The sequence below is a fragment of the Thalassophryne amazonica genome, chromosome 8, assembly GCF_902500255.1.
Source record: "Thalassophryne amazonica chromosome 8, fThaAma1.1, whole genome shotgun sequence".
NCBI lineage: Eukaryota > Metazoa > Chordata > Actinopteri > Batrachoidiformes > Batrachoididae > Thalassophryne > Thalassophryne amazonica.
In genome coordinates, this window is record NC_047110.1 from 11,366,139 (window position 1) to 11,389,278 (window position 23,140).

A 23,140-nucleotide genomic window follows, 5' to 3' on the forward strand; every position below is an offset into this window, starting at 1 on the left:
GGTGAGTCAACATTCCATTCTTTCCGTCTCTCCCCGTAACATGGTCACTGCCAAGTTAATATCCAAGCATACGTCATGTTCTGTTCCGATTTTTGTCGACTCCGGTTCAGATGCTAATTTGATGCACTCCTCCCTCGCTAGGTCTTTGCACCTCAAACTTCACCTGTCTTTCACGACCGTTGGGTATACATGCCGTGGACGGTCACGTACTGGGTCACATCACCCACCGCGCAGAAACCGTTCAATTAATCATAGCCGGTACTCATTCCGGAACAATCAGTTTTCATGTCTTCGGTGAAATGACCCACTCCGCCATTTTGGGGCATCCCTGGTTACGTAAACATTGTCCATATGTAAACTGGTCCGACGGGTAGATCACTTCCTGGGGTTCCGCTTGTACCGGGCGCTGTTTTGCCATGACCGTCAGGGACGGCAAGGTCCCTAATCCTGAGTTGGCGGGTGTGCCCGCGGAGTACCACAATGTTGCCGACGTATTCAGCAAGGTCAAGGCTAAGTCGCTGCCACCGCATCGTGCATACGACTGTGCCATTGAGTTATTGCCGGGCACCAGTCCCCCGCGGGGAAAGCTGTTTTCTCTGACTGGTCCTGAACGTGTCGCTATGAACGACTACATCTGGGACTCTTTGGATGCCGGGTTGATCCACCCATCGTCGTCTCTTGCGGGGGCGGGGTTCTTTTTCGTTGAAAAGAAGGATAAATCACTCTCGTCCCTGCATCGACTATCGCAGGGCTTAATGACGTCACAGTAAAGAACCGTTATCCTCTGCCCCTAATTGCCTCCGCGTTCGACCTGCTTGAAGGCACCACACTCTTCACCAAACTCGATCTCCGTAATGCCTATCATTTAGTGTGAATCAGACAGGGTGATGAATGGAAGACCGCTTTTAACACCCCCCACTGGCCATTATGAATATCTAGTCATGCCTTTTGGTTTAACTATGCCCCCGCAGTGTTTCAAAACCTGATTAATGATGTACTACGGGAATATCTGGGACGATTTGTGTTTGTGTACCTCAACGATATCCTGATCTTCGCCCCGGATGCGGGGAAACACATACCCGTCATGTCCGTACTGTGCTTGAGACCCTATTACGCAATCAGTTGTACGTAAAGGCAGAAAAGTGCGAATTCCATAGGTCCTCAGTGACCTTTCTGGGATTCATCATATCGCCTGGGTCTATCCGGATGGACCCAGCCAAGATAGCCGCAGTGCGTGATTGGCCTGTACCTAAGAACCGCAAGGAAGTCCAGCGGTTTCTAGGTTTTTGCCAACTTTTATCGGAAGTTCATCCGTAATTTCAGCTCGGTAGCCACGCCTCTGCATAACAGCACGTCCATACACCGGCCCTTTTCCTGGACGCTGGACTGCGAGGAAGCTTTTTCGAAGCCTGAAGAGACGGTTTACCACGGCCCCAGTGTTGCTCCTCCCAAACCCCGCTTTACAGTTTGTAGTCGAAGTGACGCCTCCGACGTAGGGATTGGGGCCGTCTTATCCCAGATCCAACCCTCAGACCAGAAATTACATCCCTGTGCGTATTTGTCCCGAAAACTGACGCCGGCAGAGCGCAATTACCACATCGAGACCGCGAACTGCTGGGGGTGAAGGTGGCCCTGGAAGAGTGGCAACACTGGTGGAAGGGGCTCAATTACCATTTTTGGTATGGACCGACCATAAAAATCTAGAGTATCTCGTTTCCGCGAAACGACTCAATGCCAGACAGGCTAGATGGTCCATCTTTTTAGCCGTTTCAACTTTGTGTTATCTTATCGACCGGGAACAAAGAACGGTAAACCCGACGCTCTCTCCCGTCGGGTGCGAACCTGTGGCTGTACCGGCGGACCCAGGTCCGGTCTTGCCCGCATCCTGCTTCCGTCAGTTCTCACCTGGGACATAGAAACCAAGGTCCGGTCCGCCAACGCGCGGTGACCCTGTGCCGCGGGGACTGCCCTCCGGGAAGACTGTACGTCCCAGAGGCTCTTAGGGGGAGGTGATAAGGTGGGCTCATAACAGCCGTTTTTCGTGTCATCCCGGAATTGGGAAGACAGCCACGACATCCAGGGAAGATTTTGGTGGCCCTCGGTTACTTCCCGACGTCACAGCTTATGTGGGGGCGTGCATTGTCTGCGCTAGTATGCACAAGTTAACCAACGCTCACCGTCCGGCAAGCTCCACCCATTACCCGTCCCCACCCGACCATGGTCACATATCTCGGTGGATTTCGTTACCGGGTTGCCGCCATCCAAGGGGCATACTGTTATTCTGTCAGTGGTGGACCGTCTGTCTAAGATGGCCCATTTCATACCGCTACCAAAACTCCCATCAGCTAAGGAAACCGCGGAGGCACTGTTGCACCATGTGTTTAGATTACACGGTTTCCCGCAGGACATCGTGTCCGATTGTGGGCCACAGTTCGTGTCACACTTCTGGGGAGAGTTTTGTCGACTCCTGGGAGTCACCTCGAGTCTCACCTCCGGGTATCACCCTCAGGCGAATGGGCAGGCTGAGAGGGTCAATCAGGAATTGGAAAAGGGGTTACGTATCCTCGCCTCTCAGCACCCCGCTTCCTGGTCGTCACAATTAGTATGGATAGAGCTCGCTCACAATAGTTTACCGTCTCGCCTCCTCTGGTTACTCCCCAATGCACGTGTCGCATGATATCAACCTTCTTTGTTCTCTCCTACAGTCTTAACCACCCGGGTGCCTTCGGCCCTTTCCTTAATCCGTCATTGTCGTCTAATCTGGGAGCGGGCCCGTCGAACATTGCTGCGCTCTTCAGCGATCTACAAGGCTGCTGCCGACAGGAAAAGGACTCTAGAACCACATTACTCCCCGGGACAGCGGGTTTGGCTCTCCACCCGGCACATATCCCTCCGGGGTCTGCCACGGAAACTTGCTCCTCGGTTCGTGGGGCCGTTCCCCATCACGAGGGTGATCACTCCGGTCTCTGTACACTTCGTCTGCCCCGGACTATGAAGATACATCCCACCTTCCACGTCAGCCAGGTCAAGCCTGCTCGGTCCTGTGTCTTGTGCCCTCCGGCCGTTCCCCCGCCCTCCCGCACGGTTTGTGGCCGGGGCCTGGTTTTTTACTGTGCGCCGCCTTGTGGGGTCCCGGCGGGCGTGGGCGGGGGGTGCAGTACTTGGTGGACTGGGAGGGTTACGGACCTGAAGAACGCTCATGGATTCCTTCTCGTTTCGTTTTGGATCCTGGACTGATCGCGGACTTCCATGCTCGGCATCCTGGGTTCCCTGGGCCGTCAGGTGCCGGCCGTTGAGCGGGGGGTCCTGTCATGTATCATGTTAGTGTTGGGGTTTTTGTTTGTTCCCTTTTGTGGCTGGGTGGTTTGTGTTTGGGTTTTTGGGTCTGTATGTCTCTTGGCTGCCTTCACTCTGCTTGGTGGGGGCGGTACTCGGTGAGTGGGTCACGCCTGTTCTGGCCTTTCTACACTTGTTTCCGGGAGTATTTAGACGCTACTAGTTGCACTTGGTGTTGCCTGATCGTTGTGCCCTGTGCCAGTGCTTCAAGCTCAGTACTACGTTTTGTTAAGCTGTCTCTTGGTGTTTTGACTGCCTGCCTGTGTTTTTGTCTATGCCTCTGCCTGATGTTCGGATTTGGTTGCTCTTCCTGGACTGTCTGTTTGTGTACCGAACCTTGCTAAGCACCTCAGTAAAAGCCTCTCTGAACCAGAACTGTTCCAGTGAGTCCTGCATTTGTCTCCTGCCTTCCTCATCTGGCAATTGTGATATTATGTAGTATAATCAGGAAAGTGTTATTTATGTAACATATGCATGATTTGTATAATGGCACTGTTTATCATGTTGATCATCTTCATTTTTATGTGGATTCCAGCGCTGGTTCATTTGGTGTATAATTTACGCCACCTCTCGACCTGGTGTATATTTTCAGCGCACCGGACGCCAACGTCCACATTGATAAATGCCAAGTAGCGCAGCTGTTTTGGCGTACACCCCATATACGCTCAAATATCGCCGTACGCAACATTGATACATGAGGCCCCACTCTGTCTTTCAGATGCTTGTGTGCACAAATAGTTGTAGCAACAGGTGTACGAGGCATTGGCGACAGGGACGACATTACACGATTTGCACATTATTCCTGCATCATGCGCACTAAATGTGCACTTCCTCCAAACTTCACACTATGTGTGAAGGGGCCCTAAACAATGCTCTGAGGGAGTGATGAGACAAAGATACAGACTGACGGCTGAGATCAAACCAACACTGACCTCGTGATGGCACAGGATGCCTTCCCAACAGTCACCTCTCTCCTGTTTCCAATGTGTAGGGAGTCCCCTCTGATGGTCAGCACAGTGCCTCCGGACTTCGGCCCAAACAGGGGAAAGATTTCAAGGATCTCTGGATCCTGGATAATGATCACAGTTTATCATCTACAACATTTAATCCAGTTTCATTTGGCCGAACATGAAAAACAATATACGAGGTCTGTTAGAAAACTATCTGACCTTTTTATTTTTTGCAAAAAGCATATGGATTTGAATCATGTGTGATTACATCAGCCAAGCTTGAACCTTCGTGCGCATGCGTGAGTTTTTTCACGCCTGTCGGTTGCGTCATTCGCCTGTGAGCACGCTTTGTGGGAGGAGTGGTCCAGCTCCCTCGGAGGATTTTCATTTGTCAGGAAAATGGCAGAGCGACTGCCGCTTTGCTGCATCAAAATTTTTTCAGAAACTGAGAGACAGCCAGGTGGAAACCATTCGGAAAATTCAGATGGCTTTCGGTGAAGATCCTATGGGCATCACACAGATTAAGGAGCATTACAACCGGATTAAAGATGGCCCACAGTGGCTGAGGGCGCGCTGCGCTTCGAGCGGCCATTGACAGGTTGAAACGACCAGATCATTTCCAAAGTGAAGGCTGTGTTGATCCGGGACGTCGTCTGACTACCAGAGAAATGGCAGAGAGTGTACATAGCACTTTTTCGGCACATTACACTGTTACAAGAGATTTTGTAATGAAGACGTGCGGCGGAATTCGCGCGTCAGGACGGAGCTGCGTAATGGCGCAGAACAAAAAGCACCTCCGTGTTGGAAGTCTCACGGGACATGCCCAGCTCTTCCGCCATTCGGAAGATTCAGACGGCTTTGGGTGGCTTTTCAGTCGAGTGAGTATCCGAGAAACTGTCGAAGACCTGGGCATGTCACATGTCCTGTGAGACCAACACGGAGGTGCTTTCATTGGGCACCATTAGCGGCTCCGTGGCGAATTCCTCCGCTCCTGTTTTCATGACAAAATCTCTTTTAACAGTGGAATGCGCCGGAAAAGTGCTATGTCCACCTTTTCTGCCATTTCTGTGGTAGTCAGACGACGTCCTGGATCAACACAGCATTCAGTTTGGAAATGATCTGGTCGTTTCATCCTGTCGATCGCCGCTCGGAGCGCGGCGCGCCTTCCGCCATTGTGCGCTGTCTTTAAACTGGCTGTAACACTCCGTAAATCTGTGTGATGCCCATAAAATCGTCCCTGAAAGCCATCTGAATTTTCCGAATGGTGTCCACCTGGCTGTCTCTCACAGTTTCTGGAAAAATTTGATGCAGCGCTGCTCCAGCCGTTCAGCCGTTCGCAATGCAAATCCGACGAGGGGGGAGGACCAGTGCTCACTCAAAGCCTGCTCACAGGCGAATGACACAACCGACAGGCGTGAAAAAACTCACGCATGTGCACGAAGGTTCAAGCTTGGCTGATGCAATCACACGTGATTCAAATCCATATGGTTTTTGCAAAAAATAAAAAGGTTGGATACTTTTCTAATAGACCTTGTATGTTGAAATCCCACAAATGGATCTATTCATTATTAATATTATTGATTTGATCATGACTGCAGGTGTGTGTGATGGCTCTACAAAGAAGGATGCTGATTTGAGTACCTGCTGTGACTGTCACCCTGCTGCCCACCCAGCAGTAAAGGGGGTACTATACTAATACACAGTAAAATCACCAGTGTAAAACTAACATCTTTGAAGCTCAGGAAAAAGAATACGTGACTCACCCATCTCCATTATTACAGGAATATGTATGTTCTTGTGATCACCTTGGTCCGTAACTATGTTTGAATATATGCAAGTTATCTTATGGCCCGGTCACACAGCATACGACGATCCTTGAACGAAGGTAATAAAGTAAAAAATTCACAAATCATTGAGAAAAGGTGGCCAAAAGAGCTTCATCACTGAATAGCCTGTGAATCAAGCGCGCAAAAGGGACAAACAGGAAAAAAATGAAGCTGAAGCGAACGTTGATCTTAACGCTTTAAACAAAACAGAGCCCTGCTGGAGCAATGTGTGTTTGCATCTCTGTGTTCCAGGACTTGGCGCTGGGATGGAGCTCAGCTGCAAACAGAAGTGTGTGATCTGACCCATTGTGGATATCTGTGCGCACGTCGGTGGATCCACCTGCTCTGGTTCCTCATACAGAACAAAAGAGGGATCATCTCCTTCATCATCAGAATCCTCATGGTCTAGCTGAGACTCACACACTGCACGCTCCTCTTGCTCCAACTAAAAAAAACTTGCGCTTGCTCAACATTCATAAGATGCCTAATTTTTACAAAACTAAAACACCACCACACTAACCACACACGCTAAATACTCCACCAAAATAATACACACTGCAAACATGCCAAATATTTCTCAAATCTCCCAAACTCTAATCTCTGTCTGTACACCGAAATGCACACGTACGAGACAGAGGGAGAGAGAGATAGATAGTGCTGTCTCTCTTCTCTCTCTCTCTCTCTCTGTCTCTCTCTCTTTCTCTCTCTCTCTCTCTCTCTCTCTCTCTCTTTGCTGTTCACATGTGAATGCCCACTGCTGCTGGACGTTTTTCCACACTTGATGGCTCAGAGTCACACTTCTGTAAACTGCCGCCTGGTTTGCACAAACAGTGGTGCAGTTCACTCTGACAGATCACAGCAGACAACACAAAACATTATTATGTTGTGTTGGCCCTCAGCGCCATAGAAACAAATGAGGCTGATCACGCTCCTGCAAAGCCCTGTCGCTGCAAACAAATACACAGTGATCAAGGATCACTTCCTCAAAACCTTTGAACTGTCAGATGCTGACAGGACCAGCAGGCTCTTCTCTCTGCACAGGCTGAAGGAAACAGCAAGCCCTTCAGAATTCATGGACAGAATACTGCACACCGGCCGGACTTTTTGTGCTGTAACTCTCTTCTCAGGTGCATGCAGTGCTGGAACAACACCATGATCATGGACTGCCATGCGCTGGCAATTCTTCCTGGCCGGCCAGCACGACTGCATGACCGCAGCAGCACTCGCCACATCACACGCAGTGGCAGAAGCCCCACACCACACACCGGCAGCACCGCGGAGGAGCTCCATCTCTCCTCCACAGCAGCGCTCACAAACCGGCTTCTGGACTGTGTGAAAACATTCAGCTGGTCAAACAAAGTCAAGCTAAATGCTAACAATAAAAAAAATCAAGAACTACAGCAAAAGAGAATACGGATGAATTGAGATTTTCGGTGGCATTCGTTGAAATTTTTCCAACAGTTTAAAAATCCTGACGAAGCGCCAGCTGCAGGAATGAAGCTGCATGAACGTTAAAAGATGCCAACGAAAGTCAATGAAAGTCCAGATTTCTTGTTTCGTTTGGGCTTCATTGCTCTTTGTTAAGTGCCATGTGACCGGGGCTTTAAGAAGATACTGTTTTTCTGCAGTATAAGTCACACTTTTTAAACTACTTTGTGAAGCCCTGCAATTTATTCCGAAGTGATTTATGTATGAAAAAAATACACTGTATACTGAATTACAGAAGAAGAAGCTCTGAATGAGAAAAATGTTCTATTTCTTAAATTTGAGAAATAATGCTCGCCACCTGAAAGACCACATTCTGAACAAAAAGAGGGAATATTACTTTTATACTTTGCAGCAGTACACTTTTTTGGACTGTCAGACAACAAGAACAGCAACTTCAAGTCAGCTAAGCTAAGTCTATTATCTTTTTCATTTGTTTTTTCAAAAGTTTAATTATATTGCATGTTTAGCTCATGTATGTATCATGATCTTTCAGTGGCCAAAAGAAGCAGTTTCTTTCACTTTGTGCCTCATGCAATAACAGTTATTAGCTCATTAGCATCTGATTGCTGACATGATTCGAAGAAACAATATGCCAATTCAATTACTTTAGCTTCTTGTATGAAGCATAGCACCACATTTCCAAATATGTGACATATTTGTTTTTTTTCCCATTGTTTTTGACATATTTGCATTTTTTGACACATGACTTATTAGCAGAGCAGATATGTGGATGAATCGTGACTTGATTCTGTAAGTTGGAGAGGACATGGCATCTCACTAATTTAGAAGATCTTCACTTAGCCTGGAAAAAGTCTGTTGCTCTATAAAAAAGCCTCCGTAAAGCTAGGACATCTTACTACTCATCACTAATTGAAGAAATAAGAACAACCCCAGGTTTCTTTTCAGCACTGTAACCAGGCTGACAAAGGGTCAGAGCTCTATTGAGAAGAGTATTCCTTTAACTTTAACTAGTAATGACTTCATGACTTTCTTTGCTAATAAAATTTAACTATTAGAGAAAAATTACTCATAACCATCCCAAAGACATATCGTTATCTTTGGCTGCTTTCAGTAATGCTGGTATTTGGTTAGACTCTTTCATTAGTCACTTCCTCCAAACCATCAACATGTCTATTAGACCCCATTCCTACCAGGCTGCACAAGGAAGCCCTACCATTAATTAATGCTTCGATCTTAAATATCAATCTATCTTTATTAGTTGGCTATGTACCACAGGCTTTTAAGGTGGCAGTAAAAACCATTACTTAAAAAGCCATCACTTGACCCAGCTATCTTAGCTAATTATAGGCCAATCTCCAACCTTCCTTTTCTCTCAAATATTTACATCAATTATGTAGAAATACAAACAGTATGGCACTCTATGGTAAATCTATGTGGAGCAGACAGTTCTCAAAAACAAAGGGACTGTGCATGAAGGAGACGATGACCAAAGTCAGCAACACACCCAGACAACCCTGAGCAAGTTATAGGCTTCTGTGGTTGCAACTGGAGAAATTATACACAATGCAAGTTTTGAATTTTGCATCACTACTCAAGGCTTCATAGTGGAGTAGAGCAGAGAAAAATTTGCTTCCAACAAAACAGATCAAATTTAGGCTTGCATCTCTGATGTGTCTTCTGGCAAATTGTAGCTGAACTTTCAAGTCTTTTAAAAAAAAATCCTTCTCTGTTCCACATCATCACGAGGTAAAATTCAAAACTTGCACTGTGCCTAATTTCTCCATGCACACAGTGGGCGGGCAGCACGTTGTGCACACCCGCATTTCTCGTACTACAGCTCTGATGATCATAATGTCTCAGTTACATTGTGTAACCCATGGGAGGGCATGGCCATGTATGAGGTCTGTCCATAAAGTAACGGTCCTTTTTATTTTTTTCAAAAACTATATGCATTTCATTCATATGTTTGAATGAAACATGGCTTTCCATGACAAAAATCTCTTGTTAAAAGTGAAATCTGCCAGAAAAAGGCTGATGTCCAGCTCTTGTGATAACCAGAGAAAGAGCACATGACGGTCTCGTATCCACAGAGCCATCCGTTTAGAAATGGTCCGGTGGCTTGTGCCGCGTCGTCGCAGCTCGGAGCGCGGCGCACCGAGCGTCCTTAAAGGGGTCCTTAAAGCTGTACTAACAGACCTTATTCTCTGTGAAGCCCGTAAAATTTTCACCGAAAGCCAGATAAATTTTTCGAATGGTTTCCAGGTGCCAGTCTCTAACAGCTTCTGAAAAATTCTGATGGAAAAAAGTCCAAATCATTCCGCCATTTCCAGACAATGAAAATCCGACGAGGGGGCGGGACCACTCCTTCCTAAGGCGTGCTCACAGGCGAATGACGTCACCGACAGGCGTGGAAAAACTCACGCATGCGCACGAGGGTTCAAGCATGTCTGACGTAAAAACATATGAATGAAATCCATATAGTTTTTGAAAAAAATAAAAAGGACCGTTACTTTATGGACAGACCTCGTATGTGTCAAATTACATCCATCATGGACACGACAGTCTGCCCAGGTGTGTGCGCTCTGTGCTGGACAGCATTCGCACTGCACTCCAGCCACCGTTTGAGCTGTTGCCACCTCGGACCTCAGCAGCACCTTGACAATGTTGGATGGGGGCAAGACACACTATCACGTCATTCGTGGTGCTCAGAGGGGCAGACACGCCACACTGACTGCCCTTTGAGGTGTTGCCACCTCGACCCCACCATGACAGTGGTGTCCTGAGCACTTCATTCATGCTTGCCGAGCGACTGGGCCCACATTTTCTAAGTGCCCAGCGACTGCTGCTAGAAGTTTGTGGGAGGCATCTCGACTGTGGCCGAGTGTGGGTTGAATGGGCATTCACTGGCCATTTGCCCTCATTCAGCCGCTGGTGTGAAGGCTGGCTCGATCGTGACATTCGGCCAGGGTTCAACGTGGCCAATCATTTAGTGCAGCCCCTCGACCGTGGCCGGAATGGTCTGACCTGTATACGACATGCCGCATGAATATTGTGACCATAGTCAGATGGCAGTACAACCTCATCTTGATGCCGTTCAATTGGGTTTCCAGCACGAGCGTGACGCAAATGTGGAGTGCATGTGCTGTGGCCGAATGGTTCTGCCTACTGCTGGACATGAGTGCCATTCAAATCCTCCTAAATGCGCCATTCGGCCTCACTATATGTGAGCTGTAATGAGTTATGTGTGAAGGGGCTCTCAGAGTCAGAGATAAAAGATTACCAGAAGCCATTAGATGACCCCATGACCCTAAAAGAACTGCAGGACAAAATAAAATAAACTGAAACCAAGACAACATCCTAAATGAAATGATCAAATTCACAGATCCCAAATTCCAACTGGTCACATTAAAGCTCTTTAACATTGTTCGTAGTTCCGAGATCTTCCCCAATATTTGGAACCAAGGGCTGATAACGCCGCTCCACAAAAGCGGCAACAATTATTGGCAATTAATGCTTGATTATCTGCTTGATAATCAACCACAGATTCCTACACTTCCTTAGGGCCCGGTCCTACTGGCGTTTAGGAGGATTTGCGTATGGACTGCACACAAAATTGGCTCATATTCGCTTAACATCCGCAATATGCATGAAACATGCTTGTATGAGTCGGCCGACACCCGCACACGTCTGCAATTATCTGCAGAGGCACATTTTTCCATTGCCAGGATTTTTGAGCTGCACAAAATTTTGAATGCGGATGACATCCGCCCTACATACTCAATACATACTCAATACATACACAATACATACTCAATCTATGCGCTGTATATTCCACCGTCATCTGCAGATATCCGCAACTGACAGGGATTTGCAGCTTGGCAGCAGACTGGGACAGTGTGTAAAAATGGATATTTTGCGTGCCCATCATGTCCACATCACGGACTAACATAAGCGGTAGCGACTGCATACAGACTGGCCACGAATAAAGCATTTTTATTACGTCTGCTTTGCATCTGATTTGTGGCGGATGCAAATCAGATGCGCTGTGTTCGCAGTTGGACGCCATTCTTTGTGTCTACCAGCTGCCACGCGCTCTGCGCTGGATGCTGCATATATAAAATAATTATTTTGTGGTGGATTAATCATTTTATTCTGCAAAATGGCTGTTGAAAACGGCTCTAATCACCATCCTGAATCACAGAGGAAGCTGCAGCTGGGCGTGCGAATGGCTAACTGTTGTGTGGCTGGGGTGCCTGCTGGCTTTTGTTTCTGTTTTCTGTCTTTCCTTCAGGTGGCATGCGTTCAGGACTGAGTGGCTGATGTGTGTGGAGTGGTGGACTCACATTATGGTTTCTTCTTTCACAGACTCGGTTGGTCGCGGCCACCTGGGGGGTGTCGGCGGGGTCCTGGGTCCGAACTGTTCTGGCTCCGGACCGTTTGTGTTGCTGGGAGCGCACCGTTTTTCCACCTCGCCAGACCGCGCACTTATTGTTATTAATTGAGCACTCACTGTTATGTCATTAAATTCTGTATCCTTTGAACCGTGCTCTGTTTCTTTATGCTGGGTCCTAATGTCAAACGCTGGGTCGGTGCTCCGACTGCGTCCGACACATATAACAGTAGTCTCTGGCCAATACATCCGGACCCAGCGGTAGCAGAGGCGGTACTGCCTGGGAAGGCGGCAGCAGACGTCAGAAGTTATCCGGATCAGTTGCGGGTGCTCTCCGCCCGGATGGTGCGTGTCGGAGAACCGATTATTGAATAGTGATTTGACTCTCTTGAAGCCGTGTTCCTGTGGTGTTGCCTTATCTGTGGGTTTGTGTGAGTGGGAATAGCGACGGTTTCACATCACACTTCGTCCGGATAAGAGGTAAAACGGGAGCTGCATGAGTGTGTGTTTAATGGGTGAACGCGCACGGCGGAGTTCTGTGGCATGGGTCGCTGTGCGTCCTGTTGTTACAGTTGTAGCCCCGTCTCCCCGGGTGAAGATAGCTACTGCGTCTGTTGTGTCAGCTTCGGCGTAATTTAGTTGAAGCACATTTGGTGTGTGTTACACGTACTGCGCACAGGGAAAGCAGCGTGAGTTGTTTTCTCGGTTACCAAGGGGTTTTTTATTTTTAGCACTTTGGCTCCCCCTGTTGGTTACTGAGTCACATTACCATCATAGCTCTTAAGGTGGAACAGGTGTGTTCCATTTGTTTGAGCTTAACGGTATAAGTCACTTATTAGTTTTGTGTTGGTTCATAATTGTGGGGGGTTTTTGAGTTGGTTTTTGTGTGGAATGTTCAGCACTATTAGTGTTCTGGGGTCGTGAACATGCAGGCTGTCTTGAGCATAGAAAGGACCCAGGTGACTTTATGTAGTCTGTTAGTCTTTCTTTTTTTTATTTCTTTTGGTTTCACCTCCCAGGGTTTGATGGACGGTCCTCTGGGGGGTGATGGGGGGGGGGTAATTGGGTTGTTTTTCTTTTTTTCTTTTTTTTTGTTTTTGTTGTGCCCTCTCTTCTCCTCTGGCTCCAGCCGTGTGAGCCGTACGTTGTCGGCGTTGCTGGAGTGGTGCAGTTTGGTTATGCTGGGCATTTCCCAGGTAACCTCTGCACCCGGGAGGGGGGGGGAGGTTTGGGGTGTTGTTTTTTTTTGTTGATTCCCATGTTCCACCTCCGGCTTCAGCGCGCCTTTGAGACATATGCCATCGGCGTAGCTGAGGTTGGGGCAGTGGAATATACCCGCAGCTGGTGGCTGGTTTAAAAGTCGGAGGGGTGGCGCCGTTTTGTGCCGTGTGCCATTACCGCTATTCCACTCCTCCCGGTTGACTTTTGGAGTATAGTCGTGGTTGGTGACACTGGACGTACTTCCAGTTTCCACTGCGCTGAGGGGGTGGGGTTGGGGTTGTTTTGTTTGTATGTTTTTTTTTTCCTTTTGTTTTTTCCCCCCAGTTTCCGCCCTCAGGGTGTGACTGTGGTGTCCTCTGGGGGGGAAAGGGCTGTGGGTCCATCTAGCCATAGACGGCCGGGGCTGGGTCTGTTAAGTCATGAGGGGGGCGTCTCCTGGGGTTTGATGGAACGGTCCTCTGGGAGGCGCTGGGAGTCCCCGTGGGTGACTTTGGATCCCAGAGGGACTTCGCACTGTGGTTATTACTCCTGGAGCTGGCGGATGTCCTCTGGGGGGTGTTGGTCCCTACATGTCGTCCGGGGGGGGGGGTGTTAGTGTTTTTTTTGGTTTGTAAGCTTAAGTTTGGGTTGTGTTTTCTTTTCTCCTCTTCCCGGGGTTTGATGGGACGGTCCTCTGGGGGGGGGGGGGGGTGGTTGGTTGTTTGTGTTTGTCTTTTTGTTTTATGACTAAACAGACTCTAAACATGGTCGGACAAAGGCTGACCGCACAGGTTCAGAACTCCTGGCCACACCTGTGCAAATTGAATGACAGAAACAAAGGCAAAGATGCAGTTCAGAGGAGAAGACGTCAACAGTTGTGTTAGATGAAGATTCAGTTGGAAGATGAATGCAGATACGGTTTCCAGCCATGGTCCCTGGAGGGGGGTGTTTTTCCTGGGCCAGGTTTGTGTGGTCGCCGGAGGCTTCCCGTGAGGGTGGGGTGCTGTTGTGTGGCTGGGGTGCCTGGCTGGCTTTTGATTCTGTTTTCTGTCTTTCCTTCCAGGTGGCATGCGTTCAGGACTGAGTGGCTGATGTGTGGCTGAGTTATCAGGACCTCACCCTGATCACCTGAGGCTTGTCATGTGCAGCTCGTCAGGACTCACAGTTGTGGTGCATCTGTATGGATTGGGGCATGGTTGCATTTAAGTCTGGAGTACACAGTGTGTATTTGCCAGAGACTCGACCTTGTGACCAGACGGGTGAGATCGACGTTTGGAGAACCATCTCATCATTATGGACGCAGAGACCGTACCAGGTGTGATGCCATGGTCTGTGAAAGAGGAGGGGGTGAGGTCTCACGCTCGTCAGCACACTTCCTGAGGTACTTTAGGTTTTGTGACTAACATGAGTACAGTTAGTAGATGTGGTGTCCCTCACACCTTATTATATTGAGCTGTATGTATGTTAGTCGTTTAATCAGCTTCCACTGCAGTGGAGAATTGAACTGGGTGTTCCATGCCTGCAGGGTGGGAAGCGATTGGTGATTAAGCCAGGAAGTGTTTGCTGATTATGTACACCTTGTAGGGTCTCTCTGTGTGTGGAGTGGTGGACTCACATTATGGTTTCTTCTTTCACAGACTCGTTGGTCGCGGCCACCTGGGGGGTGTCGGCGGGGTCCTTGGGTCCAAACTGTTCTGGCTCCGGACCGTTTGTTGCTTGCTGGGAGCGCACCGTTTTTCCACCTCGCCAGACCGCGCACCTTATTGTTATTAATTGAGCACTCAACTGTTATGTCATTAAATTCTGTTATGCTTTGAACCGTTGCTCTGATTCCTTTATGCTGGGTCCTATGTCAAACGCTGGGTCGGGCTCCGGGACTGCGTCTCAACACATAACACTACAAGCTGCAAGAAAGCATTTTGAAGCATCTAAAAAAGTATTATGTGACTTCTTTACATTGTCAAGGCTTGATAAAAACAGTTGTGTGTTTTTTCCTTCTGTCTGCAGCTGTTACAGTATTTATTCCTGTGTTTATAACAGATTTAACGTCTTGTTATAATCGTTCAGAAGAGGTGCACTCTGATACGATCCGCTGACGTCACCACTCGCCCTGTTCACTGCTTCTTTACTCCAATCAACTTGTCCAAGTCCAGCAAATGCTCCAGAGGCTGTATTGTTGGTGTGAATAGTGATGCTGATGGCCAGAGTGCGCTTCTTTTATGACCACAATGCAGATGCCATGCATGCACAACATGTGCGCGATGCATTCATAATACACCCGTAATACTGCCGTGATAATTGCAATGCGTCGGATCCGTTCTACATGCGTTATACAACCATGATTGTTCATCATATATTCGCTATACATTATTAAAATATCCATAATTCATACTGGGACATTTGTCATTTTTGGCCATTTTTGTTGCGGACTACAACAAAAGCCCGTACTTTGTATACTCAATTCATGCACAATTAATCCTCTCCCCAGTGGGACCGGGCCCTTGCTGAAAACAATGTCCTGAGCAAATCTCAAATCGGTTTTTAACAAATTACCTTACAACACACCATATTTTCACCCTCAGCACTCTGATTGACAACCAAATAAACAAAAACAAAGCCAAACTATTCTCCTGTTTTTATCAAGATCACGTCAGGCGTAATCTGGCGTAATCATCTGTAAACAATCATCTGTAAACACTCTCAAAGTTCAAACCCTAGTAGGAAAATAATACCAAACTGTTTTCAGGCCCAAACATTTGTTTGAGAAATAAAATAGAACGTTTTCCTATAAATAATTACGATGGTATTTAGAACTAATGAATTAATTTTAACGATCAACGAACGAGGTCGGACACATAAGAAATTATTAATAGTGACTGACCAGTATTTCACAGATCGTGCCTCTGCGTCCTGGCGCTGTGCCTTTTTCCACTCACACCTGGCTGCAGCAGGTGTTTGTTTCCGTGTGACAAACACAGTTATAAGTAGTTGTTGGCACTCTTTTCTCTTCTGGGCAACAAGATTCTTATAAACAGATATGCAGAACACAGAACACTGTAAAAAAAAAGGCATGCAAAATTGGACTAAATACTCTGCGAGACTCCGAGGCCACGGCAGGTGAACGGCGTTATAGCGAGGGACCACTGTATTCTCTTTTCACATGTCAGTAATTCTTGACATGTGGATATTTGCTCGCTCAATTAATAAGACACGCCTAATCTGTCAGATTTCTTTATTTTTTTAAATGTATTTCTGTATTTATTTTATTGTGACAACCGAATGGAGACGACAAAACCTGGCTGCAGTACGGGCGAATTAAGGGAATGACGAAACTACAGTTGTATTATCAATTTCATACTTTAAAACGATCACACCACATGAAGTTAAGCTCAGCGCTGCTCTGGCTCCAGGCTCGAAGTCTGGAGAAAAAGGCGTGCAGCGCTTTCCTTCTTGTCAGCGCTGTGGGCACGGATCGTGCTCCATAACAATGGGATTTGTATTGATTATTATGTGTCATGTATCATGTTAGTGTTGGGGTTTTGTTTGTTCCCTTTTGTGGCTGGGTGGTTTGTGTTTGGGTTTTTGGGGTCTGTATGTCTCTTGGCTGTCTTCACTGTGCTTGGTGGGGGCGGTACTCGGTGAGTGGGTCACGCCCTGCTCTGGGCCTTTCTACACTTGTTTCCGGGAGTATTTAGACGCTACTAGTTGCCTTGGTGTTGCCTGATCGTTGTGCCCTGTGCCAGTGCTTCAAGCTCAGTACTACGTTTTGTTAAGCTGTTCTTGGTGTTTTTGACTGCCTGCCTGTGTTTTTGTCTACGCCTCTGCCTGATGTTTCGGATTTGGTTGCTCTTCTTGGACTGTCTGTTGTATACCGAACCTTGCTAAGCACCTCAGTAAAAGCCTCTCTGAACCAGAAACTGTTCCAGTGAGTCCTGCATTTGTCTCCTGCCTTCCTCATCTGGCAATTGTGATAGAACGATCAGGCCAACAATGGAGACAGCGAACTCGGATCCATTCCAGCAGGCCGTCCGCTTCCATAGCCGTCAGCTGGCCCAACAAGAAGACCGCATCACTGCTTTAAGCACCAATATAGCCGACCTGGCCACAAGACAGGACGCCTTCATGTCCTCTGTCAGCTCTCAGATCAACCAGCTCGTAACCTCTCTGACGCCACAGACACCGTCTGCCTCGGCAACCACCAACCAGCCACCGATGGGACCAAGTACGGCCCCGCCGGTACCCACTGCTGCTCCTGATGTCTGCAATCAGCTATCTCGACCTGAACATTTCTCCGGTGAATCCGGAGACATCAAACCGTTCCTAACACAATGTGACCTGCACTTTGAGTTGATGTCAGCCATGTTTCCGTCCGACCGGGCGAAGATCGCCTTCATTATTACTCACCTCACCGGCCGGGCCGCGGCGTGGGCTTCGGCAGAGTGGAGCAGACAGTCCACGGCGTGTAGTACTCTCCAGGCATTCCAGACCGCTCTCCGCCAAGTGTTCCAGCATACGTCACCAGGCCGTGAGGCAGCCCGTTCCCTGATGCGCCTCCGGCAGGGTAACAGAAGAGTTGCCGACTACGCCATTGATTTCCGCATCCTCGCAGCTAAGAGCGGATGGAACCCGGCCGCACTCCATGACGTGTTCTTTCAAGGCCTGTCCCCGCAGATCCAGGACCAGCTGATCGCCATCGACCTCCCGGAGCAACTCGACGAGCTAATCGCGTTAGCCATCCACACCGATCGCCGGCTGGCGGATCGACCCCGGCGGGATGTGCGAGCCTCGTCCCAGGATGCTGGTTCCGCTCTCCACATCGGTCCTCGGTGTCCTCCTCCAGCTCGCTCCCGGCTGCCGCTGATGACCGATGCAGCTGGGACGAACCAGATTGACCATCGAGGAGCGGCAGCGTCGGAAAGACCAGGGCCTGTGTTTCTATTGTGGTCAGGCGGGGCATGTGGTCACAGAGTGCCATGCCAGGGGTGCCCCCCATGCGGTCACAACGGGTACGCCGGGTGAGTCAACATTCCATTCTTTCCGTCTCTCCCCGTAACATGGTCACTGCCAAGTTAATATCCAAGCATACGTCATGTTCTGTTCCGATTTTTGTCGACTCCGGTTCAGATGCTAATTTGATGCACTCCTCCCTCGCTAGGTCTTTGCACCTCAAACTTCACTGTCTTTCACGACCGTTGGGTATACATGCCGTGGACGGTCACGTACTGGGTCACATCACCCACCGCGCAGAAACCGTTCAATTAATCATAGCCGGTACTCATTCCGGAACAATCAGTTTTCATGTCTTCGGTGAAATGACCCACTCCGCCATTTTGGGGCATCCCTGGTTACGTAAACATTGTCCATATGTAAACTGGTCTGACGGGTAGATCACTTCCTGGGGTTCCGCTTGTACCGGGCGCTGTTTTGCCATGACCGTCAGGGACGGCAAGGTCCCTAATCCTGAGTTGGCGGGTGTGCCCGCGGAGTACCACAATGTTGCCGACGTATTCAGCAAGGTCAAGGCTAAGTCGCTGCCACCGCATCGTGCATACGACTGTGCCATTGAGTTATTGCCGGGCACCAGTCCCCCGCGGGGAAAGCTGTTTTCTCTGACTGGTCCTGAACGTGTCGCTATGAACGACTACATCCGGGACTCTTTGGATGCCGGGTTGATCCACCCATCGTCGTCTCTTGCGGGGGCGGGGTTCTTTTTCGTTGAAAAGAAGGATAAATCACTCCGTCCCTGCATCGACTATCGCAGGCTTAATGACGTCACAGTAAAGAACCGTTATCCTCTGCCCCTAATTGCCTCCGCGTTCGACCTGCTTGAAGGCACCACACTCTTCACCAAACTCGATCTCCGTAATGCCTATCATTTAGTGTGAATCAGACAGGGTGATGAATGGAAGACCGCTTTTAACACCCCCACTGGCCATTATGAATATCTAGTCATGCCTTTTGGTTTAACTAATGCCCCCGCAGTGTTTCAAAACCTGATTAATGATGTACTACGGGAATATCTGGGACGATTTGTGTTTGTGTACCTCAACGATATCCTGATCTTCGCCCCGGATGCGGAAACACATACCCGTCATGTCCGTACTGTGCTTGAGACCCTATTACGCAATCAGTTGTACGTAAAGGCAGAAAAGTGCGAATTCCATAGGTCCTCAGTGACCTTTCTGGGATTCATCATATCGCCTGGGTCTATCCGGATGGACCCAGCCAAGATAGCCGCAGTGCGTGATTGGCCTGTACCTAAGAACCGCAAGGAAGTCCAGCGGTTTCTAGGTTTTGCCAACTTTTATCGGAAGTTCATCCGTAATTTCAGCTCGGTAGCCACGCCTCTGCATAACAGCACGTCCATACACCGGCCCTTTTCCTGGACGCTGGACTGCGAGGAAGCTTTTCGAAGCCTGAAGAGACGGTTTACCACGGCCCCAGTGTTGCTCCTCCCAAACCCCGCTTTACAGTTTGTAGTCGAAGTTGACGCCTCCGACGTAGGGATTGGGGCCGTCTTATCCCAGATCCAACCCTCAGACCAGAAATTACATCCCTGTGCGTATTTGTCCCGAAAACTGACGCCGGCAGAGCGCAATTACCACATCGGAGACCGCGAACTGCTGGGGGTGAAGGTGGCCCTGGAAGAGTGGCAACACTGGTTGGAAGGGGCTCAATTACCATTTTTGGTATGGACCGACCATAAAAATCTAGAGTATCTCCGTTCCGCGAAACGACTCAATGCCAGACAGGCTAGATGGTCCATCTTTTTTAGCCGTTTCAACTTTGTGTTATCTTATCGACCGGGAACAAAGAACGGTAAACCCGACGCTCTCTCCCGTCGGGGCGAACCTGTGGCTGTACCGGCGGACCCAGGTCCGGTCTTGCCCGCATCCTGCTTCCTGTCAGTTCTCACCTGGGACATAGAAACCAAGGTCCGGTCCGCAACGCGCGGTGACCCTGTGCCGCGGGACTGCCCTCCGGGAAGACTGTACGTCCCAGAGGCTCTTAGGGGGGAGGTGATAAGGTGGGCTCATAACAGCCGTTTTTCGTGTCATCCCGGAATTGGGAAGACAGCCACGATCATCCAGGGAAGATTTTGGTGGCCTCGGTTACTTCCCGACGTCACAGCTTATGTGGGGGCGTGCATTGTCTGCGCTATGCACAAGTTAACCAACCGCTCACCGTCCGGCAAGCTCCACCCATTACCCGTCCCCACCCGACCATGGTCACATATCTCGGTGGATTTCGTTACCGGGTTGCCGCCATCCAAGGGGCATACTGTTATTCTGTCAGTGGTGGACCGTCTGTCTAAGATGGCCCATTTCATACCGCTACCAAACTCCCATCAGCTAAGGAAACCGCGGAGGCACTGTTGCACCATGTGTTTAGATTACACGGTTTCCCGCAGGACATCGTGTCCGATTGTGGGCCACAGTTCGTGTCACACTTCTGGGGAGAGTTTTGTCGACTCCTGGGAGTCACCTCGAGTCTCACCTCCGGGTATCACCCTCAGGCGAATGGGCAGGCTGAGAGGGTCAATCAGGAATTGGAAAAGGGGTTACGTATCCTCGCCTCTCAGCACCCCGCTTCCTGGTCGTCACAATTAGTATGGATAGAGCTCGCTCACAATAGTTTACCGTCTGCCTCCTCTGGTTACTCCCCAATGCACGTGTCGCATGGATATCAACCTTCTTTGTTCTCTCCTACAGTCTTAACCACCCGGGTGCCTTCGGCCCTTTCCTTAATCCGTCATTGTCGTCTAATCTGGGAGCGGGCCCGTCGAACATTGCTGCGCTCTTCAGCGATCTACAAGGCTGCTGCCGACAGGAAAAGGACTCTAGAACCACATTACTCCCCGGGACAGCGGGTTTGGCTCTCCACCCGGCACCTATCCCTCCGGGGTCTGCCACGGAAACTTGCTCCTCGGTTCGTGGGGCCGTTCCCCATCACGAGGGTGATCACTCCGGTCTCTGTACACCTTCGTCTGCCCCGGACTATGAAGATACATCCCACCTTCCACGTCAGCCAGGTCAAGCCTGCTCGGTCCTGTGTCTTGTGCCCTCCGGCCGTTCCCCCGCCTCCCGCCCGGTTTGTGGCCGGGGGCCTGGTTTTTACTGTGCGCCGCCTTGTGGGGTCCCGGCGGCGTGGGCGGGGGGTGCAGTACTTGGTGGACTGGGAGGGTTACGGACCTGAAGAACGCTCATGGATTCCTTCTCGTTTCGTTTTGGATCCTGGACTGATCGCGGACTTCCATGCTCGGCATCCTGGGTTCCCTGGGCCGTCAGGTGCCGGCCGTTGAGCGGGGGGTCCTGTCATGTATCATGTTAGTGTTGGGGTTTTTGTTTGTTCCCTTTTGTGGCTGGGTGGTTTGTGTTTGGGTTTTTGGGTCTGTATGTCTCTTGGCTGCCTTCACTCTGCTTGGTGGGGGCGGTACTCGGTGAGTGGGTCACGCCCTGTTCTGGGCCTTTCTACACTTGTTTCCGGGAGTATTTAGACGCTACTAGTTGCACTTGGTGTTGCCTGATCGTTGTGCCCTGTGCCAGTGCTTCAAGCTCAGTACTACGTTTTGTTAAGCTGTCTCTTGGTGTTTTGACTGCCTGCCTGTGTTTTTGTCTATGCCTCTGCCTGATGTTTCGGATTTGGTTGCTCTTCTTGGACTGTCTGTTTGTGTACCGAACCTTGCTAAGCACCTCAGTAAAAGCCTCTCTGAACCAGAACTGTTCCAGTGAGTCCTGCATTTGTCTCCTGCCTTCCTCATCTGGCAATTGTGATATTATGTAGTATAATCAGGAAAGTGTTATTTATGTAACATATGCATTGATTTGTATAATGGCACTGTTTATCATGTTGATCATCTTCATTTTTATGTGGATTCCAGCGCTGGTTCATTTTGGTGTATAATTTACGCCACCTCTCGACCTGGTGTATATTTTCAGCGCACCGGACGCCAACGTCCACATTGATAAATGCCAAGTAGCGCAGCTGTTTTGGCGTACACCCCATATACGCTCAAATATCGCCGTACGCAACATTGATACATGAGGCCCACTCTGTCTTTCAGATGCTTGTGTGCACAAATAGTTGTAGCAACAGGTGTACGAGGCATTGGCGACAGGGACGACATTACACGATTTGCACATTATTCCTGCATCATGCGCACTAAATGTGCACTTCCTCCAAACTTCACACTATGTGTGAAGGGGCCCTAAACAATGCTCTGAGGGAGTGATGAGACAAAGATACAGACTGACGGCTGAGATCAAACCAACACTGACCTCGTGATGGCACAGGATGCCTTCCCAACAGTCACCTCTCTCCTGTTTCCAATGTGTAGGGAGTCCCCTCTGATGGTCAGCACAGTGCCTCCGGACTTCGGCCCAAACAGGGGAAAGATTTCAAGGATCTCTGGATCCTGGATAATGATCACAGTTTATCATCTACAACATTTAATCCAGTTTCATTTGGCCGAACATGAAAAAACAAATATACGAGGTCTGTTAGAAAACTATCTGACCTTTTTATTTTTTGCAAAAAGCATATGGATTTGAATCATGTGTGATTACATCAGCCAAGCTTGAACCTTCGTGCGCATGCGTGAGTTTTTTCACGCCTGTCGGTTGCGTCATTCGCCTGTGAGCACGCTTTGTGGGAGGAGTGGTCCAGCTCCCTCGGAGGATTTTCATTTGTCAGGAAAATGGCAGAGCGACTGCCGCTTTGCTGCATCAAAATTTTTTCAGAAACTGAGAGACAGCCAGGTGGAAACCATTCGGAAAATTCAGATGGCTTTCGGTGAAGATCCTATGGGCATCACACAGATTAAGGAGCATTACAACCGGATTAAAGATGGCCCACAGTGGCTGAGGGCGCGCTGCGCTTCGAGCGGCCATTGACAGGTTGAAACGACCAGATCATTTCCAAAGTGAAGGCTGTGTTGATCCGGGACGTCGTCTGACTACCAGAGAAATGGCAAGAGAGGTGTACATAGC

General features: G+C 49.1%; 1 protein-coding gene across 1 annotated transcript in view; it reads right to left on the minus strand.

The window, feature by feature from the left end:
- Positions 1–23,140, minus strand: part of met (MET proto-oncogene, receptor tyrosine kinase) — a 258,333-nt gene that overhangs the window by 123,758 nt on the left and 111,435 nt on the right. The window contains exon 9 of the mRNA XM_034175737.1: positions 22,430–22,566. Coding sequence (XP_034031628.1) covers positions 22,430–22,566 — 137 coding nt within the window. The remainder of the gene's footprint in view (positions 1–22,429; positions 22,567–23,140) is intronic.